This window comes from Meleagris gallopavo, chromosome 3 (genome assembly GCF_905368555.1).
Source record: "Meleagris gallopavo chromosome 3, MGAL_WU_HG_1.1, whole genome shotgun sequence".
Classification (NCBI taxonomy): Eukaryota; Metazoa; Chordata; class Aves; order Galliformes; family Phasianidae; genus Meleagris; species Meleagris gallopavo.
In genome coordinates this window covers 12395726-12414879 of record NC_139406.1, presented here as the reverse complement: position 1 = coordinate 12414879, position 19154 = coordinate 12395726, and the positions used below count along the sequence as shown (strand labels likewise).

Sequence of the window (19154 nt, the reverse complement as noted above, 5' to 3'; positions counted from 1 at the left end):
TCCATCCATATAACACCACGCTTACCTATGAGCTTTTCTGTCCCATATGCACAAAATTTATGAGACTTTGAATGCAGCCAACAGAACCTTCATTTCAGCAGTTAGTTCAGAAAAGTCTTAAAGAAATTTTCATTAATTTCAATTATTCTCATTTTCACTCTCTGGAATTGGCTGCAATCTCCTTCATTCAAATTAAATTGCTGTGATTATATTGCATAGTTGCATAGTGCAAAGTAAATCCTCTCCACCAATATGCAGAAACAGATAGAAGTATTTTCAATTAATGTGTCTTTTAAATGACAAATAATACTAGAAATCAGACTTCCATAATCAGTAATTCCCATATTGTTTCTCCTAATTTTATCTTAATTTAGTTACAAGTTTTAATATTTTTTAATTTATTATTTTTTAAGTGACAACTTACTGCAGTTTGTTGGAATGACTTCTCTAGTTTGTGACAGTATTTTGAGTTCGATATTTCCTTCCTTTCTAACATAAATATATATATATTATCCTCCTTCATATTATACTTTGTTCACAATTGTTAGCTTATTAACAAATGTTAATAAGTGTACTTGATGATGTGGAAGGGCTAGTCATCATATTATCAAAGTCCTACCTCTTATCCAACTTGATGATCTCATCTAAAAAAACAATAGTAAACACTCCATTGTAAACATATTCTGCCTAGGGAAAAAAAACCTACAAGGGAAAAGGAAACCCTAGTGAATCTGATTTATTTTATTTTATTTTATTTTATTTTATTTTATTTTATTTTATTTTATTTTATTTTTCTTTCAGGGGAGGAATGGTGATGTAGACTGCAAACTGGATACCTTGATCTAGACAGGATACTGGCACTTGGAAAGCTGTGATGGTGTAAGAGTCAACCTGCACAACTTATGCAGCAGTGTTTTAGGATGCAAGGAGGTAGATTAAAACAGTCATATTAAGGTTAATGGCAGAAGAAATCTTACATTTCTTCTCACTCCCATCATGTTAAGTTAAAAAGAAAGAGGGGTGGGTGCAAAATAAATGTGTGCACTAACTGTAGTTGGTTTGCAAAAGCGTATCTTTTTCATATCCTGTCAGAAAGTGAGTGATAGCTAGTAAATACATATACATATCTCCTGCAGTAGGTTAAGGTACAGTTAGCTGAGCATCTCTAGGGTGCATCACATAGGTGCATACAAAATCCTTTAGAAGAAATAGACCATTTTTCCACAGATTTCCTTTTGAAAACAATAATTGCTGTTTATGTGTAATGGGCACTGAAATCAAATTTCATGTTCATCAGTGAATTTATCCTTTAGTCTGTTTTGCTTCCCTTTCTTCTCACTCTGGTGAGATGTCACGGAGTTCTGTAAGTGTCAAGAAGAATCAATTCATTCAGAAATTGGCATCTGAATATCACTTTTTTTTTTTTAACACTTGACTTAAAGGTTAAACGCTTTTCTAGTTTTGAAGCAGTCATGCATAGTTTGTTGGTGTTTTGGTTTTTTTTTTAACGGAGGACTTGAATAAATATTCCAGTCTGGCCTTTGGATAATTATTTCTAAATGTGAGATGACAACTTAAAATGATGGTATGCATACAGAACAAAAATAAAAACTTTGATATAACCTTTTTGTGTTAATGGAGAGTACTGATACAAGTATCTGCAAAAGTCTGGAGTTTAAAATTTTCTTTTATAGATTGGAGTGGTTTCATTTTCACTTATCCTCTGTCTTAGTTGTGAGAAAGCAAAACTTCTTCAAACAAGCAGTCAGGTTAGGAATACATGGAAGAAGAGGCTAAGACCCAGTGTTCAGGCATCAAACTGTACTTGATTACTGTGAAAAGATTCATGTCCTAAGGCTAAAGACTGCATGTAAAAAAGCATTTGAAGGAGATGGACTTTTCAAAAACATGATAATGTCCTCTTGTAATTTAAGACTATTCATAAACTAGGAGTAAAAGACAAACATATACAAGCAAGGAATCAAAAGGTTTAATTCATATGCTTCCCAGTGTTCTGGAAAATGTAATTAATTTTCTTTAAGAGTTCTTGAGTACACATATAATTATCTTTAAACTTATACAATTTGTAATTTTTTTCATGTATATAAATTCAGCATTCAGTCTCTAAACTAGTCTCCAAAAATAATACATTCTTTCAGGTAACTTCTTGAGCCTGAAATAATGGAGATGTGGGACCCTGAGTTAAATTTCCTTTGCTCTTGTGACAACCCTTTATAAACAGTGCTGCTTCCAAACTGCAACAATTTTCTCCACACCTCTTATTTCAGAAAAAGTCTCCATTGCTGTTTCTATGCTAACTTTTTATTTCCTGCCCTTTCTCCCTGCCATCGTCTGGGCATATGATCCCACAATAAACTAGATCAGCTGAAAAATAAAAGTTTTTTATATATATATTTATTTATTTATTTCCAGCAGATTCATTTGCAAATTTAATTCGTAACATTACTACATTCTGTAAAAGGAAGGGGCCAGATACATTCTTCACAGTAGCTAAGCTAAGTTGTTCCAAATTCAGAATAAGAAACATAGGTATTTGCTGTCATGGATTACAATTATGAGAACATGGCTACTTTTTCTTAAAACCTCATCTGTTGGATGGGGCTTACATTGCTTATATGCAGTTTTATAAATGCATTTTTTTTTTTAAAGAAAACACATTAATAAAAAATGTTGAAGGAATTACTAAACAGTATTTAAGTTCATTGATTTGTGCTGTTTCAGATCAAAAAGGTATTTCTCACGTTGATGGTATGGCTAATTTCTCTCAAAGTGAAAAATATAACTTTAATGTCATGCTTGAAATGTGAGTGTATCTATTGCCCAAGTGGCAAGGGCTGGAGCATGCAGCCTTATGACAAAGTACAGCAGTTTGGTCATAGCTTCTTGGAAATTCCTTTAAAAATTCATTAGTGCTTTGGATTGCATCTAAATTTTGCATTTGTCTCAGAGATTTGATTCTGCTCTCTGTATCGCTGTTGTAATGATAATAATATCAATTCGTTTAGTTCAATTTTCAAGTATCTGTAGAGATAAAACTTAAGTTTTGTTCTGAGTAGAACTAATTGTACTCTAAAACTGTGCTAAAAAATTTGAAATGGTACCAAAAGCTATCGTAAAAGATCTTTAATATTTAATCTTTTTTAAAGGTATGTTTCAAAAGGTATTCCTGTAAGCCACTAGCTGCTTTTCATAGTGAGGTGATACTGGATATTGCCAACAGATGACTAGATTCATTATTAGCACCTAGAAGAGGGAAAATACCTATTTTTAAAGAAAATCTCAAGTTCAAAAGATTTTGAAAATATCTTGTTATTTATAGAAACGGAGACTCTTTTGCAAAGATTTCACAACATAAAATCTTTGGATGCAATGTAATTATGCAGTGATAATGCTAGGAATCAAGACGTGTAGGGAGAAAGCAAATCTCATCTATACTTCCAATTAAAATTGAAACAATATGAAATACAATTCTTTATTTCAGTGTAACTGTGCTATGAGAAAAGGATAATGCCATATTCCTGGAATTGGATGGCTTGCTTCTAGATAAATTATTTTTATTTTATACAGACAGAGATTACCAAGTTTAGAAGTTTGGGAAACCAACATGCTATGTCTTGTCTAAGCATTTCCTGAATTTGAGGACTTGTTTGTGCAATGAGACTGACAGGAATCACTTGTGCAGAAAAGAGTTTTATGAGTCGATAACTACTGGAGAATGATAACTCCCCACTGTTGCCTCTGACCTACGATGACTATTTCTCAGCGTAGGCAGTCTGTAAATAACGTTGATGTTAAACTGTATAATTTTTATGTAAATGTTTACTTTTTTGTGGTGTTAGTTTGAACTTTTTTTTTTTTTTTCCAAGTAGCAAAAGGGGAAAGAAGCAAAGATGTTATGTGTTAAAAACAACTCTTAATTAAAAAATGTTCATACTTAGAATGCGTATTTAAATCCATTTTAAATATGAAAAGTCACACTGAAGGATAAAATAGATGCCAGATGTGGGAATTAGGAAAGGCATTGCAAATAGCAGTATCAGACAGGGACAAAAGGGGGAAAAGGAATAAGAAACAACTGAAGAATAAGAAGAGACTGAAGGAGATGGTGTGAGAGAGAAGAGACACTAGAACATTTTTTTTCCTTTTTTTCCCAAGAACAACTCTTTTAAACAGATTGAGCGTTATCTTAGAAGTGAGTAGAATGAACGAGCGAGGAGCTACCAGAAGCCAACACAGGATCCGTTTCTGGTGGAAAATGTAGAAAAATATCTTCTTCCTTTGCAACACAGTTCTCTTGTAATAGTTTTGTAGTAATAACAGAGAAAACGACAGATCATTTTATGTGACAACTCTAAGAGGGGGGCACTTGAATGTAAGTAGAGAAGGACACTTATGCTCTGGAAAGTAACTCTTAATTTCTAGGTATCTGAGACTGAACTTTACAAATTTTGGTACCATCCATTTGTACCATCCATAAAATGAAGATTTTAGCCTTGGTTTAGTTTAAGAGAAGGCCCAGGCTTCCCACAGTCTACAAAGAGCATTGGTAAAAACACCAGAACAAATAGTATAGGCTTCTTTATTTGCCATGCCACCTTAAAACACCTATATATGGTACTTTTCTATCAAGACTACAATGGCTCCTTCGTGCTAGGACCAATTCTAAGATGGGGTATCTTGGAACAAATACATGAGTAAAAATAGTAAATGTTTGGCTAACGTTTTCTCTTCTGTTACCTGTTTCTGGAAACTGAGTTTATTTTTCCTCTTTTTACATAAAGATTTTTCTGAAGAAAGTCTTTGTATCTTATATGCCATTATCCAAGCCTAAAGCACCTCACTTTTCCTTCTGTTTCTGTTGTCATTGCCAAAATGTGAGGAATTTTGAGATGGGACAACTAGTTTAATTAACCCATGTCTGCATAATCAGTTTAATTTCTGCTGTCACTTTTTTTTTTTTTTTTTTTTTTTTTTGGTGCATATATGAATAGAGAAGTGGATAGAATCAACAAATTATGGAGTTTAGTTGCATATTATCAAAAGACAATAGAAGAAAATCATATAGGCCTCAGTCCCTTTGATTCAGGACCCACAGTGTGTTACATTGAATTAAAAGTGTTTTAATATTAGAAACTATTCATTATGCAAAAGCATTAAGATACATTTCAGAAAAATCATAATTATTAGAAATATAATTTCATATAAATAAAGCCAGAAAGAGTTGTGTATGCTTAAAAATATTAATAAAAATAAGTTCTGTTTTATATCTGATCGGCATGTTTAAAGGATGAAAAGATGAGGGTTAGGAAACTCCTTAAAGTTATAAATATTGGTGGAATAAAAAAGTGATTTGAACAAATACATTATTGCAAAGCTTGTCCTATGAATGTGCCATGTGGAGGCCAAGTAAAAAGTAAATAATGAGCCAAAGATGATGAACTTCTTTTTTAATTATTTAAAAAAAAAAACAGAAGTATACATTGTAAGAACATTATAAAACTTATCTGTTGTTACAAATAACCATTAAAACCTTGTAGCCTGTAAGAATCTTTGCCAAGCAGAGTTGCCAGCAATAGCTGTTGTCTGTATAGCTTTACGTGTATCCCATAACCCTGTTCCAAAAGACAGTGGAAATGAGAGTGGAATCACAGAAGCCACCATGCTATTACATAAGAAACAAGAATTTAGGTTTATAGCAAAAGCTGGGCAGATACAGAGAGAACTGACACCTAAAACAGAAAAATGCCTGTTTCCAACTTTCCAAGGAAAAACAGATCATCAACTAATAAATCCCAGAGAGAAACAACGTAAGAACTAATAAGCATCTGTACAGCATTGAGGCTGACTAATTAGAGGAAATTTTTTTATCACCATCATTTTGAGACAGGGTTAGATCAAGTATTGAGTGAAGTCATATTACAGGCAGAGGGACTGGGAACTGTGCTCATACAGCTCATCCATCTAGGAGATGTTGAAACAGAGGGAAAGAATACAGAGAAAGCCGGGAGAGAATGTTGATCTTAAATGTGGCCTGGAACTGTTTAGTGTGTTTTTCTGTTTGGAAACAAAAATGTGGTTGTAATCTTGTATCCAGATGCTTGATTTATGTCTTGTGGAAATAAACTTTTACTCCCTGTTTATCTGCAATCTTACATGGCAAGAGTGAGAGAAGTCTGGTAATGTGAGTAAGGTGTGTGAGTGTTCTGTCTTCTCATATCCAGTGATTCCAAAGAAAGCTGTCTCTAGTCATCTTTATTTAACGTAAGCACCTCAGGACCTCCAAGAGGAAATAAAACAAATAAAAGAGTGCTACCAAGTAACTTCTGAGAGATTGTCTGAGGCCTGGTGTGCCTTCTTACTGAGGTTTGGTCAAGTGATCTACAATAGCAGGCTCCCCACTGTCCCTCCTGCAGGTAGAAGACTGCTGGAAGGCCTCATTTGATTCTGGTCTTTAAAAGTGGAATTAAAAATTTGGTAAGTCAAATAAAGCATACCAAGTTCCCTCTTCAGCTGTATTGTGCTTTTCTTTTTCTTGCTCTTCCTTGCTATAGCTCTTGTGGGGAGAAGTTTACTTAGGCATGACAAAGCATTCTTTAAGATTTGGAGTCCATTTGTGCTGTGACCTCTCTCCTTAAGACACTATTTTTAGGTAAAAAGTTTTGAATATTTGTCAGTCATTTGCCTTTGCAGAGTCTTTGTAATTGAGCACTCTTTCAAGCTCTGTTTCTCCTGCTTTGATAGCAAGTATCTGCTGCCTTGATATTTTGTGATGAATTTTTAATCTGCTACTCTGTTATTCTTCTAGATGCATGATAAAATGACAGTATTTCTATTGGCATTATCCTTTAAGTCAGTAGTAGTCAAGCTGTTGAACCTCTTACTGTGAGATAGCTTGAATTTATGATTATGTTTTCCCAAATTATCACATCCCAAAACATGATCATCTTTAAGTGAAAGAGAATTTTCTCTTTTTCATGGTGTTGGTACTGCCAATATAAATTTCAGTTTTCTCTGTTCTTTTTCTTTGGGATAGTACTGCTTATTCCAAGTTTGAGACCTGTGCTATTCATGTCTGTGAATGGTATTTTTCAAGGGACCATTGAGGAGTTACATATACAGTGATACTAGTTTGTTGGATGTTATTTGCTAGGCATGAAACTTCCTGATGTGACATTTGAGGAATTTCCTGCACAGCCCGGGTGTGGCATGTGCCACTGCCATGGTTCTCAAACCATTTGCTTTGATGAGAACGTGGTAATGATTTTGTCTATTGTCTATGTAAAGGCTGTGGATAGCTATCAGTAATCAAGTTAATGGTAAATCATGATCTTGACCAGGATACGTACATTTTTATAGGCAACTTGATTAGAAATTTCTGCAGAACTAGAACTTTATGTGAACTAGAACTTTAATTAAGACCCGTAGGGCGTAGTATCCATTGAGTGCTGCAAATAGCCACAAAGTTAGCTCTTGCATGACTTGTGTCCAGGAATCCTAAAAGAATGAGCAGCCTTTCATCAAAATAAAGCTTAGAAAAAGGAAAGATCACCATGCTTGTTTTCACACTGCTAAGTTTCAGAAATAGGGCTGAGAATACACAGTCTTTGTTGGGCTGTCAGTATGAAGGGAACACTGACAGTTTTTAGACGTTTACCTGACTGCTGATAGTATGTACAAAACTTAACTGCACAGACTGCTTCCTCAGAGGGAGTCTGAGGCTGTCAGACCCTCAGCACGGTTTGAAAGCACAGTGGCTGCAGGCTGTGAAGTGTTGGTTCGGTGTGAACTCTTCCTGCTGGTCCTGAGTGCCAGAAGGCACCCTGGTGGGCTGACTGTTGGGCTGTGTTAGCAGGCCCTAGGCCGCATCAGGCATCTGCTCAGAGCTGTCATGGAAGTCACACTAGACCTGTGTCATCTACTGTAGCTGGCTGGACAAGAAAACAGTCAGCCCACATCTGATCCAGATTTAATTTATATGGCCCTGGCTTCCAGAACAATATAACCGTAATACAGGTGGTACTGTAGCCAGAGATTGCTGCACTGTTCAGACGTTCCAGCTACTCATGCCACAGGGATGCAGCAGCTCAGTTTGCCACAGTTCATCAGCTGTTAGTCCAGTCACTGTGCTGCAAATTGAATCAGTCAGCTTTGGGAGTATGGATTGCATTTGCTCCCAGACTAAGGCACATGGAGTAACTTGGAGCTGCATGAAGATATACATTGTTTTTCAGGATAAGTTTGTAATGGTATCAATGTGAACTTAAACTATACAGTACCATGGTTTGGGTATTCTAAGCATACATGTCTTAAGCTGTTCCTAAAATTCATCTTGTGCTAACTGCAGTAAGCAGCACTCAGAACTAGTGTCAGGTTATAGTATTGGGAATAATGTATTTTGTTATTAAATGTGTACATCAAAGATTTTAGTGCTCACTTTGCAGACCTTGAGATGTAATTTGACTTTCTCATCAAATTATTTTTTGAGTAACTATTTTCCCAAAACTACTTTCTCATTTTGCTTTAAGCAAAATTTGTTGCTTCACTTTTTCAGCTGTTGTATGCATTTTTATGTAGTATTCATTTCTCTTAAAATAAAAAGTATTTAAATGGTTGATTACTGACTTTACTGAGTTTACTCAATTTATTACTGGGTTTATCACTGAAAAGATGCTAATAAATAAAGAGTGTAGTCATTCATAACCGCTGTTGATAGCTTATGGATGATAATTTAAGTCTCATTTGTACATGGGACAGTTTCTAAGTTAACAAAGAGTGACTGTTCACACGTAGCGTGTTTAGTTGCGCAAAACTGGCATTTGTTGTGCTTAGGTTCAGTCACTGAATTAGGGAAAGTCTACATGAGAAATGTGGATCAACAGGTGAAAATTAGTAGAGTGAAAGAGCTGCTGCGGTGGCCCTTATTTCAGTGCACTTTGTTGTGCAGCAATTTTTCTTGGACTAGATTTAGTGGCACTTCTTAGGATCAAATATCCATGCCACAACATGTGTGATGTGAAACTGATCAGAGCTGTTTTTCTCCTGGGCCCTTATTCCCTCAGTGCTGAAGCATATTCTGTGCATCAGAATCACCTTTTCCAGTTTATATTTCTCCAAAAAGAATCCACGTCACTTATATGAAAACTTGTCTGTGAACAAAACTGTTGCACAGTAAGTGGGAATAGTGGCAAGTGGAAAAGGATTTGCTTCCCAGTTGCACTGTTGTTCAGAACCAAACATAGCCTCAAGCTAAGAGAACAAGGTCTTCTATATTTCACAGGCAACAGAGAGGATGAAGTCAAATGGATTCTATTCTGTTTACCTTTAAATTAATTTAGTCTGACACAAACGTGAGGACAGAGAGAAACACCATGGGAATGGAAAATGAATTTATGATTAACACAGCAATGCTACTTGAATATTTACTTGCCTATTTATATGTTTATTTTGCTCACTCTGTCTTTTCCCTCTACTGGAAGTGGCGTACCTTTATTTCAATCTCTTCAAATAGTCCATTAAATTAAATTATTTTTAAAGATATACCTACACATGCATTTTCAGTATGCCTTACGCAGAGTTTTAAAATGTGCACAAATTGCAATGTTATGGATGGAAAACGTCCTTTTGAATTTCATCTTTATTTGGACCTGAACAAAAGATCTTTCATCTTGGATTAAAAGAGCATAGAATCATAGAGTATCCAGAATTTGAAGGGACCCACAAAGGTCACTATGTCCATTTGGTGCACATCCAATTTCTGAGCGTAGCAAAATTAAGAGGTTACCGCACCCATCCTGCTCAAAGGTGTTTGCTGTCCCCTGCAGTCCTCTTAGATGCGTCAGAAATACTGCATATGTGGCTGTTCTCCAAACCAGTTATTTCAGGATGCCTACATTAGCTTAATATCTAAACCAGGTCACTTTGACAGAGCTACGTTAGGTAACAATTGCACAAGGAGTTATGTGGATAGATGGGGAGGAGCTGATGTCTGTGAGCATGGGACAGGGAGGAGCAGTTGCAGATGGGCTGTAAATATGACCATTTTCATCTGGCACAGCTGTAGCTGGACAGCACTTTTGATTGCAACCATATCTTATCTGTTCTGTTTTAAAGTGTAAATGCTGTTTATTTTGTTATTAAAAGCAGTTCAAACCAAAGTATTTCCTTCCTCAAAGAGAGAGAAAGCAAACATTAACTAATTCTTACCACATTCGTGGAGGGAATGGAAATTTACCATTTTGCAGATGGGAAGTCTCAAGTATAACCATTGTGTGTGAGATTATAGTATGGATATTGCAGTGTTGGATTATACCTCAGAGCAGTGCGTTAATTTTTGTGTCGATTTTTCTGCTGCCTGAGTTTCAAATGTAGTTGATGAGTACTTCAAGTGGATAAAGTGGGATATGTTAACTTTTGCCACCCAGATTGTTCTTCCCTCACAATCATTTTTTCTTCTTTAAATCATTTTCATTTTTCTTTTGATTTTCCTCAACGCTTGGAAACTAGATTGTGCTGCCAGTATCTGCTGCTGAAGAACCTTTTAAGAACTAAAAATAAATCTTACCCTGTGGCAGAAGGCATTGGAGGCTGTAGAAATGGTAGTTGGCAAGAAGTAGTTGTCACCAGCATTTCTGGCGTGATCTTGGCCTAGGATGTGGTCTTGTGCTTACCTGGTGCTTTGGGGCACTCTGCCAGTTTTTGGCTCTCAGAACTCACTCATCATAGGATCAGGAAAGCACCAGCTCAGCTCCACAGTAGCAAGGGGGAAGAAAAAAATACTGCCTGTTTTGATGTTGCTTATTTCATTTGTTTAGCTGTACCATCAAACTGAACCGTAACTGAAGTGTTGGGAAGTGGGAATTTGAACTTAGGATGGAGTTCCCCACTCAGTCATATTCTTGTTCATTTTAATATTTGGGTGTATTAGTATATTTTAATGTAAGAACTAGAAGTGTCTTGCATTATATTTCACATCATGTCACTGCTGTATAATAAACTAGATAAGTATGACTTGATCAAACTTTTTCTGTAGCGAAAGAGGGAATGTACAAGTTTATAGTCCTGTTTTTGCTATGAAATTGAGTTCAAACATTCCTGTTCAACTATGGCCCTGCGTAACTCTATTTAATGACTCTGTGTGCTTTGTAGAAATGTTCCAGTTTTCTCTTCCCAAACCTGGATGAGAAACATTTCTGTACCTGTTATTCTCAGCAGAAGTATTGAAGTAGAATGAATATTCCTGAATAGCTTTCCTAGTGGCCCGAGGGCAGTTTAATTAAGTGGAGGCAATTCAGAAAGTCCCTCAATAAAACTCTGAAAACACATGATAAATTGTGTATAACAGGTTAATTGCTATATTTTTTGTGTTGTAAATAAAATAGATATAAGAAGAATTAAACAGCATCATTAAAAAAAACAAAAAACAAAACAAAAACAAACAAACAAACAAAAAACCCTGTATCCTTAAAAGAGCAATATCAAAATGGGTTTTGTTGCAGATTTGGGCAGTACAGCTGAGTGCTACAGCTTTCTGTATGCATTCCTGTTTGCTCTATAAATTATTGGGTTAGCAATGGATTTTTGCATCTCCTGTTTTAAGGTTCATCTGTTATCTCTGCAAGGTGTCTGGTTTTTTTTTGGATGGGAAGAATGGCTTCCTGCTTTAAAAGGACATGTCCTTAATGGGTGGCCTTCCAGTATGCAAAGCATTAGTAGAACTTTGTGCCCAGAAATCAATGCCATTTGGATTGTTACGAGGATTTTCTGATAGAAAATAAAAATACCTTGCCTGGTTGCAGAGATCTTTCTGCAAATCATATCTTAAAAATCTATTTCAACGGGTCATGAGAAAATAAACAAGCAAGACTAACACGGTAACTGTTTTTTTTTTACAGTATTGTATCAGGTTTATGATTCATGAGTTTATTTACTGATTTAACATTTCTGACTTAATACTTAAGGATCTTTTTACTCAGTGTCTGCAGAAGAGAAAGGAGGGCTTATTTCTGTGTAATGTCTTACTTGTGGCGGCATTTGTGTTAAGAAGTTAAGTACAGTTTCATGGAAAAATAATAGTTTCAATAGTGAGGTATTTTTTAAATCCAGCGACTATTAAAATGTCCAATAATCAGAATAAAGACGGTTTTAATATGTTTCAATTTTTAAATATTTAATGTTGGTACAATTTATGTTGTGTTCCATAAAATGTGTTGAATTGCTAATACCATACAACTGAGGAACAAGGTACAGGTGCAACCAGTCTGACAGTTTGTATTTGCCTTTTTTTTATTGTTTTAGTTCTTTTTAATACCAACACAATTGGAACTACGTAATGTCCTCTTGGCAGGACAGCATAGTACAACACTTGCAAGATAAGTGTGAAGTTCTAGGAAGCACAGTTGTTTTGCTTCTGGAATTACAGTAATAGCAATTATTTAACCTCGCTGTTGTAAACCAGGCAGTTGATTATGATAATATGCCACATAAAAAATCAAAGCTGAGGTGTAATATTAAGAGAACCTGTTGTCGAGAGTAACCTGATTCAGCAATGACAGATATGTCTGTATTTTGCTTCTGTCTTTCGAAATTAGTCCGTAGATGCTTCACTCTAATGCAACTCCAGTACATGTTGCTAGTCTTCAGAAGTTATCCTAGGTATCTGTGATTGTTGCTTGTATGCATGGTCTTTGTTCATAAGGTGCTGAGCACCAGGGTTAGGAGGTAAATTAATAAGTGGTGGTCTCATCACATACCTCTTCCACCTCCTTTTTTTTTTTTTTTTCTTAATAACCAAAAGGGAGATAGAGATGGAAAGAAAGCTGTGTTGGTTCCATAACTGAAACAAAGTAGGCTGGAGAATTTACCAGAAAGCAGCCTGGATTGAAAAAAAAAAAAAAGGGAAAATCCAGAGTCTAGCCTTACATTTACATCTCTCTTTCTATGAAAGAATTCCCTCTCTGTTGTGGTAGTATGACTGACAGCAAATTTGGTGCAAGGCATGAGCCTCTGTCCCTGCAGCTGCTGCTGTCTGCCCTGCCTGCCTTACTCCAGTGCCTGAATTCCTCTACACCGTGGCTCCCACACGCAGTTGTAGCATGTACATGTTTAATGCTGGTGACATAAATACCATCTCTATTTGCAGATAAGTGAGGCATGGTAATTGGTTCAAGTATGTGTACCGAAGTCTCTGGCCAAAACAAGTTCTCTGTTTTTACAAAGTGAACAGCCTCTAAAAACTATTCCATGTTTGCCTTGACTTCTGAGCTGTACTCTATTGTCCCTGGTAACTAAAGGATAACTTGCCATAAGCAAGATATGCCTTATGCTAAGTAAACAAGCCATTCAGGTAATAATACATTAATAAGTTTTGTAAGGTAAACAAACTGTGTTTTCGCAGCACATTTACGTGTGATCTCTGTATTCACGGAGTGAAATCCCAGTCACGTTGATCTTGGTGTTGAAACTCATCGGGAGCCAATGCCAATGGTTAACAACATACGTCTTATTCAGATTCCTGCGCATGCAAAATTCATATTGAATAATGACTTTGGTATTCCAGAGCATCTTTTATTAGGAGTAAATAACAATCTGAAGTATAAAGAGAGGCATTTCCAGTCAGCAGTGAAAGATTGCTTGCTATAGAGCTACAATAGAAAATTACAGGACTAAAGAGCATTTTAAAATCTATGTACACTTCAAAAAATTATTTGCATGTGTGTAGCTCGATTACTTGTGTATCTGCCTGTGCCTAATGCTCAGTTTTCCTTTTTAACAGGTAGAGAGAATTGTTGACAAGAGGAAAAACAAGAAGGGAAAGACAGAGTATTTGGTGCGATGGAAAGGATATGACAGTGAAGACGACACCTGGGAGCCAGAACAGCACCTTGTTAATTGTGAGGAGTATATACATGAATTTAACAGGCGTCACAATGAAAAGCAAAAAGAAAGCACATTAACTAGGACAAATAGGACCTCTCCAAATAACGCCAGAAAACAGATTTCTAGGTCTACTAATAGTTCTTTTTCAAAGACTTCCACTAAATCTTTAGTTATGAGTAAAGACCACGAGTCAAAAAATAATCAACTCTATACTGCCACGCAGAAGTTCCGGAAAAACAATTCACCATCTCTTTCTGGAAGGAAAAATATGGACCTTGCAAAATCAGGTATTAAAATCCTAGTGCCCAAAAGTCCAATTAAGAGCCGGACAGCAGTTGATGGCTTCCAAAATGAAAGCCCTGATAAAATGGACCACACAGAGCAGGATCAAGAAGACTCTGTAGCACCTGAAGTAGCAGCAGAAAAACCCGTGGGAGCTTTATTAGGACCTGGTGCAGAGCGTGCCAGGATGGGGAGCCGACCAAGGATACATCCATTAGTGCCACAATTGCCAGTGCCAGTAACAGCCACAATTGCATCAGCATTAACAATAAATGGAAAAGGTAAGTGTACAAATCAGTCATTCTTATGTAGATTTTTCATTTGGCTGATCCATTTTGTGAATCAGATGCAAATTACCCACTTTTGTCTCAGACACATTAAGTCTGGAGGACTTCACAGCTTTATGACTACAAAGCCATTTCAAACTTTACCAGCCTTTGCTCTCCTCACAGAGATTCACTGGTATTTGTGTTTTCAGAACCACCGTGAGATACATGTGTGTTTGCTTTGACATGCTTGGTTCATGTATTCAGTGTACCATTTCCAGGGATAGCACCATTGCTTCTTGAAATAATTTCAAAGACTCAAATTTGTTACGAATATTAGAAACATACATTATGTGAACAGATGAACAATATGAGGAGGGATTTCTTATAAAGGTTTATTTATGTTTTATAGTGAAATAACTGGTAGAGTGATGTTTCTTAAAAACTGAAGTTGATAATGTTTTTTTCACTGAAAATTTGAGCCAGTTGTGGAGATACATGCACTTTCTGCCTGGATTGAATTCTATCTTCATTATATTTTATCAATATTTTGTTGTTTATACCTCATTTCATATTGAGAGTTTATTTAGATTTAATGCCTGGCTTGGCAATATCTCAGTAGATTTACAGTGGGAGTGAAATAAACTACATTTTTAACACCAAAGAAACCCAAACTGTTTCTTTGGCTGGGAGTAAGCTATTAATTCCCCTCACCCTGATGAGAGTCTGGTTTAATATTAATCATTCTGATGGCCCAAACTTTTGTTTTCTCATGACAGACCCAACTTCTTGTTGTTAGCTTGCTTCTGAAGCTAAGTTTTCAAGTGTAATGGTCTCCTCAGATAAAATTCAGAGGGTAAAATCTGCAGGTATACTTTTGATGATGACTTGCTGGAAAAATTTCTTGAAGTCAAGGACTGACAAAAACCATGCTTAGAGATAAATTATATAGGCACAAAAATATATTGAATACTTTGTGAGAGGTTGGGCTATGTGTCCTACGGTTGCTTGCATTCAGATTTTTATGAAAAACAAAACAAAACACTTCTGTAGTGGCCGACAAGGGAGGAATGCTCTCCTGGAGCTGTGGTGTCAGGTCATTGACCAACCCCTTTTGCTGCAGAGGAACTAGGTAACCATGGCAATGCACACATTGATGCCACGAATATTCCTTCCTTTGCATGGGCTAAAGAGGGAATGTGCATCTCTGAGGATGTAAACAAAGCTGGAGGGGGAAAAGGCAAGAGATGCTAGTGTGCAAGTTTCCTCAGCAGGTGAGGTAGATGAGTGTTCACAGATGTGACGGTTTCATGATAAATAATATGTGCTTTGGAGTACAGTGGTGTTCCTAGTGAAGTGGTTGATTAGGACTGCCTTCAGCATCCTGGTTTTTGCCTTGAGGCATTCACAAAAACAAACCAACAAATCAAAAACACAAAGAAAAACCTCACACAACAAAACAGGAATAAAAGAGGACCTTCTTAGGTAGGTTAATAGCCTCCAAATAATTAAATCATTCCCACCAACCTTTCACTCTGCTAATGCTAGTGTAGCAAGGGCTTGTTAAAGGGGATGAAATGGAATTGGGAAGTCCTGTGCAGGAGTGATAGTGGCATATAAAAGATTACTGGAGGTGTATTAACCTGTTTTACTGAGGTGTTGCAGTTCCCTTGTCACCACCTCTTTCATCTAATGCCAAAAGCTGTGCTTGCAATAACAAGAACACAAGATTTTTCTCACACTTACATTTTCACAAGATCTTAAGGTGTGGACCAAAACAGGAGGAACCAAGGAGATAGTCACGATGCATGGTTGCCCAAAGATACACAGAACATTTCTGCTTCTTTCGGCTCCTGAAGAGCTATTAACCAAGGCTTTCCTTTTCTCACAACACTGCCACCAACCTGAGCTGTGCAGCTTGCTTGGAAATAGAAGCAAATATCCTAATTTGTTATGGTTCTATAGATAGTTAGACTCCTCTACAACTTTTTGGGGGTACTGTCCAAATCAATCAGTAAATCTTTGATTATAGGGATTGGAAATAATGTTATGAAGGAATAATACTCAGTTGTATCCGACATCTGTCTCTTTCCCTAGCTTCTTAAAATTTCTGTGGCAGAACTCTTTCTTGTAGAAGCCTGTGGTACAACTCAGCTATTCTGCATCAGCAGATCAGACCTCTGTTCAGAGGGAAGCCAAGAGTTAGCCTGGCCTTGGAGTTTACCAAGCTGACACATTCTCCTTCTCTTCATTAAGGCTGCACCCTGCTCTTTGCTGGTTTTATTTTTAATATCACTCTGCTATTCATTGAAATGTAATAAATAGACACTCCTCTTCCTCCCCTGCACCGGTCTCCTGCTGTTCAGAATTCTGTTCTGTTCCTTACTCAGGACATTCCTCCTGTCCTGACTGGACACCTCATCTCATTTTCAGCACTGTTAACACTTCAGGCATCATGTCAGAATTGTTAACTTTGCAGAAACTTCCTCAAATTTGGACCCTCATTGCTAGCTCTTCATACTCACCAGATCTGACATATTAATAATGCAAATGATAGGTCTGGCATTTTGGAGCACTCTTTCCAAACTTCCCACCTCCTCCACATACACCTTCTGTTAATTTTAAGAGTTCCTACTTCCACATAGAGGGTGCTGTCAGGAAGACAAAAGCATATTTTGGGAAATAACTTTGTACTTGAGCTGATTCAGGAAATTTTCCTCAAAACGTTTTTGTGGGAAAAATCCCAGTTAATCAAAACAGAAATCATTAATTGGAAAGTGTAATTTTGAAACATTCTAGAAATATACAAATTATGTTTCAAATCAATTTTTGACAGTTTTGATTATCACAGCTGATTTAGGTGTTGACTTTTTAAAGTAAAATTGGAGAAAAAAACATTAAAAATTTTAATATGAAAAAAGTGTTCCAAATTTTGAGATTTTTGCTATAAATGCTTTTTGATTGTGGTAATCATTTTTATTTTTTTTTTAGTCCTGGTTCAGGATGGTGAAACTCTTCAAAATTTTGTCTTTGTGTGTTTTTTCCCCAGCCTCTTTTTATTTTTTTTATTTCAGAAAAAACAAACAAACAAACAAAAAAAAAAAAAAAAAAAACCTTGTATGCATAGGAGAATCCCAGTTTAATGACTGGAATTACAATGAAATATTGGTATTATTGTAGCATCAAGTGATGCTTTCAGATGACAAACTGCCATGACACAGTTCTTGTTCCTAAGAAGGGTCTCAGAAAAAACAACCAGCAAATAGTTAGAGAAATATGCAGATGTGCTGGGAGAATAAAATAATAGTTTTATTTGCTCTGGTAGTTGGTGGTTTCAGCATACCAAAATCTAGCAGCTGTCCAAACCATATATTTTAAGAAACCACATCATTGTATTGAATACTTATATTTTAAAGGCTTGGCCTTGAAAACAAAGTCGATGGAGTAATATTCTATATACTAGCGTAAGAAGGGTGGCGTATGGACATAGTGGGACTTGGTCACTGAATTAACATTTCTGTGGTTCCAATTTTTCTAAGGATCCTGTTTTTAGAGTCAATAGAAGTGATGTTTAAATGGATGGATGGAACAGAAAAATACATCACCAAAATCTGTGATGTTGTATAAGAGATCTTAGTGGTAGCTACAATCAATCTGTATTACTCAAAAATCGGCAAGACAAAAAAACGGCCTCGTATCTGACATTAGGTTTGGATACATTTGAGATTTTTTGAAAGCATGCTTCCTTAATCAAAATTGAATAACTTTGAAATTTCACTGCAAATTTTTTAGACATAGTATGCTTATAGCTATTCTAGGAATTTCTCTTCAATAGGATACAAAGAAGTGAAACTGTAAAGGGAATCCGTGAGCCACACAAGGCTAAAGAGTTGTTTTGCAGTTTTAGAAAGAATTAAAACACTGGATTGGTTTTTAACCTCCTGCAAAACTTGAGTAGAAATTAGTTGAATTCCATTGCTTGGCAAATTCTAGTGTTCTTGCTGTACTTCTTTTCTGGGTTTCTCTATGGTCACTAACGTTCTTATTCAGGTGATGGTGTCCAACGTGTGGATGTAATTGAGAATAAATGGCACAAACAGATTTTGGCTAAAATGGCATGCAAGCTTCTAAAACAAGCAAGAAATGCCACATAGCTGCATGTGTTGTCACAATTAGAGCAATGCAGGCTGGTGGCTGGTGTGCAGGAAAAGAAAATATTACAAGAAATGCAGTGGAGTATGTCGCTTTGCTAGATGAACAAGCACTGCTATTGCACACAGTGTCATTAGCACCTCCCTCCTTGCACAAGCTGCTTCAGATGTGTAACTTGCATGAGCAATAGTCTGTCTGACAATAGAAAGATGACTGGAGTATATCGACCTGTGGGCAGCAAGGGTGTCTGCTGATTTTTCGGTTGAATGATGGTGCTGTTCTCAGCTTGAAACAATGGTATTGGCACTGAAAGAAAAGGCAGGCATCCTGAGAAAAATTATTGAGCTCACGTTCAGTTTGTTACTCATTCTCTCCCTTATTCAAAACAGCTTGTGGGATTAAAACCTACAGATTTGGAAAACAAAAAACCCACTTTTTTTGGTTATGGAAAATAGTGCCTGTTATTTGGTTAAGTCTGATAGCTGTGTTGCAAATCATTAGGTCTCTGTCAGGAGGCCCTTGGGGAGAGTATTGCAGCTGAAGAAGGCGTGTAGGGTG

At 36.4% G+C, this 19154-nt stretch overlaps 1 protein-coding gene across 1 annotated transcript in view; it reads left to right on the top strand.

The window, feature by feature from the left end:
• Positions 1 to 19154, top strand: part of CDYL (chromodomain Y like) — a 104564-nt gene that overhangs the window by 33359 nt on the left and 52051 nt on the right. Inside the window, exon 2 of the mRNA XM_085220268.1 lies at positions 13793 to 14459. Within this exon, the coding sequence (XP_085076394.1) occupies positions 13793 to 14459 (667 nt within the window). The remainder of the gene's footprint in view (positions 1 to 13792; positions 14460 to 19154) is intronic.